The 6,000-nt window shown below is 44.4% G+C and overlaps 1 protein-coding gene across 6 annotated transcripts in view; it reads left to right on the forward strand.

The window, feature by feature from the left end:
• LOC311598927 (uncharacterized protein) overlaps nucleotides 1–5,705 on the forward strand; it is a 59,725-nt gene extending 54,020 nt beyond the window's left edge. For all 6 annotated transcript variants that reach the window (XR_014779710.1, XR_014779711.1, XR_014779712.1 and 3 more), the window contains one exon: nucleotides 5,285–5,705. Coding sequence is in view for 1 of the 6 variants with exons in the window: in XM_084784507.1 (XP_084640633.1) it covers nucleotides 5,285–5,315 (31 nt within the window). In the remaining 5 variants the exon portion in view is untranslated. The remainder of the gene's footprint in view (nucleotides 1–5,284) is intronic.
• Nucleotides 5,706–6,000: the final 295 nt, after the last annotated feature.

Below are 6,000 nucleotides of genomic sequence, written 5' to 3' on the forward strand. Positions count from 1 at the left end.
TTTTCAGACTTGCACAGCAGGCTTCCTGCTGAGTGATCTGGGCAACCCATTACCTATATTTTATAACACCCTTATTATGTACTGACCTCCCTCCCCGCTCCCCTACCCCACGCCCCCCCAACCTCAGTTAAGTTTTTAGGTCCTCGTGGGACTGAATTTGGAGATGGGGGATTGATGAGGATGACCAAGGCTAAAGAAAGTCCCATGAGGATATAAGAGTAGAGTTCCGGGTTAGTATTGCTGTTAAGATTCCCAAAGGCAGCTAAGGGGCAGAGTACTTGCTTAGCATGAAAGAGGTTGTAGGATTGACCACCACCATGAGATTGGGGGACAGAAAACTCACTCTTTGCTGTGATGTGAGGTCCCCGCAGAAAAGTGACAGTGACCATCTGAGTGCCAGGAAGTAAGACACTTATAAGATACTGATCCTGCCGGACCTTGGTCCTGGCTTCAAAGCGTCCAGACGGTAAGAGAAGTTGCTGTTGCTCACATTACCCAGCTGATGGTAGTTTGTAATTGTAGGTGAGGGGAAACTAATATAAGCCTTAATGGGTCTGTTTCATAGTCACCTCTGAGAGAGAAACAGGCCCTTGGGACCTTTGATCCCAAGATCTGTGCGGCGTTCTTGGTCCGGAGGCATGCAGTGTCTTCACCAGCCTGCCGGAAGTGTTACCCAGGCCACCCATCCGCCACATGCAGAACGACGAGGACTCTCGATGGTTTTCTGCTTTCTGCCCATGCTCTCCAGCTGCCCCTGTGCCAACAGCTTCCTGTAATGTGCTCTCTTCAGTCTCTTCAAAATGTACTCAGGAAACGATCTCCTCACTCTTCCTCCTCCAACCCAAGTGTCTTCCCTGTCCCTAGCACAGTCTTTCTTCAGCATTTTTACATGGGTAAAATTTTCCTTTTCACTTCGGCGAAGTCCTTTGTGATCTGAAGGTAGAAGCAGAGGATGTGTTATTTTTCTGCGTCATGATTTACTGATTCAATTCCACATACAACCCAGTCCTTAAAGAACTTAAGGATGATTGATTTTAGGCTGTTTTTTTTTTTTTGTGACAGTATCTAGCTTGTTTTCTGGTATTTTAATTACAAAGCAGTTCTTTCAAAATTTGAATTCTCTGACTGTTGGGGCGCAGGTGTTCCCATAGCTTACCGGATTGCCAATATCAAGATTCAGGGAAATAAACAACAGACACATCTTCAGTCTTGGAAACCCAGAGCCTCCACTGTTTATGTTACTCATCTCTCTGATGTAAAAGAGCAAAACAAAGCTATTCCCCATAGTAGTCCCGCTTTACCAATCTTCTGAGTCATCATGCTCCTCAACTCCCTTGCCTCTGCCTATAATAAATCACTAAGTCCCAGAGACACAACTTTTTAAATACTGCATCTCTTGTCATCAGTCTTCCAGTCCCTAGTTCCCCACTGTGACTCCAGCCCTTCTTCTTGCTAATGTGCTGTTTGCCTCCCTCTTTGTGTGACTCTTGGAGCAGAGGACAACGAATGTACACAGCAGGGCACATGTGCTATTGCAGGCCTGTGTGTGTGTGTGTGTGTGTGTGTGTGTGTGTGTGTGTATATTCATGTTATATCTCAATTGTTAGCCCATCCCTTGTATCCTCCCATCCCTCCCTCCCGCTTTCCCCCTACTCCCCTCCTTTATGACTGTGATTGAGGGGGACCTCTTCCTCCTGTATATGCTCATAGGGTATCAAGTCTCTTCTTGGTAGTCTTAGTTTTTATGCGTAGATTTGATTGATTGTAATTTCTTTGACTTCCCATTCTCTAGCCCCCATGTTATGCTTGGAAAACATGGACAGTTGCAGCGCCCTGGATGTTTTGTTAACCCTGAGGCAGACCCGCTGCGGGCACTGGGGGTACAGTGGTGATCAAGATAGCATCTGGTCCTCCTGGCACACACAATCTGTAGAAAATCTAGCCAAGTCCTCTAAAGGGTCTTTAAGCGCTAGGGTGACAGAATGCGCTATTAAGAAACAAGAACTGTCACCTGACACACCAGAGGAGATGTATTTTCTCCAAGCTCAGACCTCAAAGTTGAGAAAGTGCTTTTTGGCTCCAACCAACACTTTAAAGCTGAGGGCAGGGAACAACGGCTTCAGGTGGAAAAGGAAGAGCTCGCCATGGTGATGTGCACATGACTCAGAATCAGCCAGTGGTGCACTGTTCATAGTGGCTGAAGGAGTTATGCTGAAAAGGGAAGTGAAGATACAACCCCTGGCCTGAGCTGTGGATCTGTGTACCTGTCACACCTTCAGCTTTGTGAGCTTCTAGTGCAGATGGCTTTAGGGTAAAGGCCCAGGAGTTAACAGCAAGGCAGCTTCCCCCAGAGAAGTTCACACACAGCAGAGACTCAGACCAAGATGGGGTTGGGGGGGTGGGGGTGGGGATGGGGATGGGGGTGTGAGAGGGGTTGTGGGGGGGAGGGGGTATGGGTGGAGGGGGTGTGTTCCTCATCATCCTATAAATAAGTAACTGGGGCCATTGTTCTTTGGGTGTACTTTGTAAACTCAAGGGAGTTAAGCCTGGATGTCCTGGCTCCAAAATATTGCACATATGAACCAAAATGTCCCCCAGGTGAGTGAGGGAGGGATATGGCAGAGATAAAGTCAAGACAACTCCAAAGGAAATAAAGAGGCAGCAACAAGCAGGCGGTGAACAGAAAGCAGCTGTGTGACTACTGGGCCTTCATGAAAACCACAGATGTTTATTTCTTCATTTTTCTCCCTTTCTTTCCCTACTCCCTTTCCCTCCCCCACCACACCCCAACTTGTTTTCTTTCCCAGAAAGAATATATTTAATAGCTCTTTCAAGGGCTGACTGCCACCAACTGTAGTGCTGTCTTTTCTTTGAATGTATGGGCTTGACTCAAAGAAAAAGGATTAGTGTAAGGCTTCATTTCTGTAGGTTTAGGGTGATTGTAGGATGACTGGGCTGTTTACCATGCCAATAACATGCAATTCCAGCACAGTACAGGGAAGGCTTTGAGCCATGAGCACTGTGCGGCCGGCTATTGGGTTGTCAGAATGGGTTGGGCCGTAGCAGCAAAGCCTGTTCTTCAATAGACAGTGCATGTGGATGAGAGCGTAGCTTTAAGAAGTTCATTAGTTTAGATAATAATAGACCTTTCCGCTCTCTGTCTGCTGTCCATCGCAAAGACTGATCCTTCTAAAGGCATAGGGATGTAAAAGGTTACGCTCACTGAAGAAAGAGTTTGGGGGCCCATTTTTATTGAAGATATGTATGTGTTTGGAGTAGTGGGAAGGAGACTAGCAAAGGGATTTCTTTCTTTTTTCTCAATATACCTTCAAAGCAAATCAATACTTAACGCTTATATATCCCTGGACATTACCTTCATAAACGGCCTCTTTTTCTTTGAGATTCACATTGCTTTGATAACTACATTGGTTACATATCCCTAAGTAAACTGGCCCTTGAGTCCAGACAGACGTTTTAAAAGACTTACCATTTCAAATAGCATGAGACATCAGTCTGGACATGGCTTAACTGGGCTTTCTGCTTAGACTCTAATTGTACAGCAAAACGTTGGCTTAGGCTTTGGTCCTTTCAAGGCTGAATCCTCCTCCAAGCTCCCTTTCATGTTTGTCAGGGTTACAGCACTTTCTGGCCAGAGGCACCTGCTCTGTGCCTTGTGTGCCTCCCGATGGTCCTGTTTGCAACACGGTTGCAAGCTCTTTAATTAAGAGCTTTGAGAGACTCTGATGCCAAGCAACATGGCAACCAGATTCTTGGATTAGCTAGGCCAAGGAGTGAGAGCCCATCATTTCCCCATGTCCTTTTAATTAAAGCACAGTCACTGGGCTCAGTCTATAGTCAAAGGGAGAGGACAGTACAAGGTCATGAATGCTGATTTATGGAGGTAAGTGTCACGGGAAGTGTTACAGGATCTCCCAACCATATAAATTGATTAGCTCCTAAGCAAATATTTGTTAAAGTAAGCAAGGAAAAGTCCCTCTTGACAAACTGAAGTCTCAGAAGATTCCCCATGCAAAGAAGATGCTTTGTTCTTCATATTTGATTTGAAGTTTAAGCACTGTTTATAGTTTTAAAATATACCCTATGGGACATGAATACATTCCACTTGCTCAGAGACTTCCTGAGGTAGGCGAACCCACAGTGGGGAGCGTTTGGGGACCATATCCCACCCCGAAGAGGCACATCATGTTAGGCAGTTGCTCTGCAGAAGACATGGTAAAAGAAGGTGCGTGCTGACCCACTAGGAGCTCAGCAGTGCAGCTTCTCCTTTGAACGTCTTTCAGGATCCTCAGAGAACTCTTCTCACAATTTTTATTCCTCTACTTTCCAACGCCACCAATAGCTAGAAACAACAGAGAGAAAAGATGAGGAAACCAAGGCTTACAAATCTTACAATATGACTCTTTCTTGCCCTCCCTCCCTCTCTCCCTCCCTCCCTCCCTTCCTCCCTCCTTTCCTCTCTGATTTTTGGTTCTGGAACTTTCTGTGGCTGTAGAACTTCTCTTCCCTGTTTATGACTTGAAAATAAACAATAAGTGTAATCGCAGTAAATCTCTTTTGGAGAATTTTGCCAGGGTAGCCTCTCATTTAGCTAACAAGGAAAACAGGTCCCAGAAACATAAGAATTTTCTCATGTTCATGCAGTTTGGGAAGAACAGGTGTTTCCTGGTTTCCAAACTACTGCCTTTTCTATGATGTCCTGCAGCGTTAGCTCATGTGCCAACATGAGAGACTCTGTGTGACCTTCTTGTCCACCACATGGGGCTTTATGTAATCTGTGTGAGTTCTGTGTCAAGCATTGTATTATACCAAGTGTTCAGAAAGTTTGGACAGTAACTATTGTATTTGCTCATACCAAATGTTTTTAGTTCAGCCTTCTGATAGCATGACACATACGAAATGCCATTTGTTTCAGTGAGATTTAGGTCTCCTTTTAGACAGGGGAAAAGGGAAGCTGACCACATTTAGCAGTATCTGATTATGATTACAGTAGAATCATAAGAAGAATGTGAACTTGAACTCCGGCCTGATTGAAAGTAGAAAACGAAACTGGTCTATGCAGTGCCACTGTTGCTGCTCCTAAGACAGTCTGATGGGGGCCGGGCTCACAGAGCCTCTGTGATTCAGAAAAGGGGAAAACACTCCAACTTTTAAGTTGAGTACTTAAAAACTGGAGTCTTTATTAAATCTAGATTATCAGTTTGCATTGACTTATGAGCTGAAAACAAGTTTCTTATCTCTGCTTCTGAACTTCTCTGTTTTGCAGGAGCCTGCTTCCAGATATGGAGAGGAAATGAAACGGAAGAGCGTTGCTGCTTAACCATTCCTTTATCCTGCCTAAGTTCTTCTTCCTCTTCCTTAATTTTAAGAATTTATGGGCACTATCCTGAACTTTCATAAACTGTAATATTTCTGCAGGAAGCAATAACATCCATGTTAGATGCTGTGCTTTTTTTTTTTTTTTAATAAAAGCGATATACCATCTTTCCTTAACAGAAATCTCAAGCCACAAATTTAAATACAGTTAAATATTGCATATGATGTTGATATGTTTGTCTGTACTTTGTGAAAATAGAATATGTTCAGAAGTGTCATAATGCGTTTAGCTTCTCCATGACAAAGTGATCTGTGGTGGAACTGTCAAGTAACTCTGGTAACTTGAGACTTAATAAAGACTTTTGCCTGTAGTTGTACTGTCTTAGCATCTTTCTGGGTACCTCGGTTGAAGGAAAGGTCCCTTAAGGAGTGCCATAGTGTTTGTGGTGTGGGGATGTTGTGAGAGGCATTAGAATACTATGTCCACAGGCCCTGGTAAGACAGGAGTATCTTTATTTCATAGGAGAAAGGGAATCTGATATCAGAAAGGACAGCGTGATGCACTTCTGCTCACCTAGACACTCTGGTTGGATCCTAGCTTTCCTGAGTATTAGGGTAGTGCTCCATTAGGGTGTGTGTGTGTGTGTGTGTGTGTGTGTGTGTGTA

This window comes from Acomys minous, assembly GCF_964271855.1.
Source record: "Acomys minous genome assembly, chromosome: 6".
Lineage (NCBI taxonomy): Eukaryota > Metazoa > Chordata > Mammalia > Rodentia > Muridae > Acomys > Acomys minous.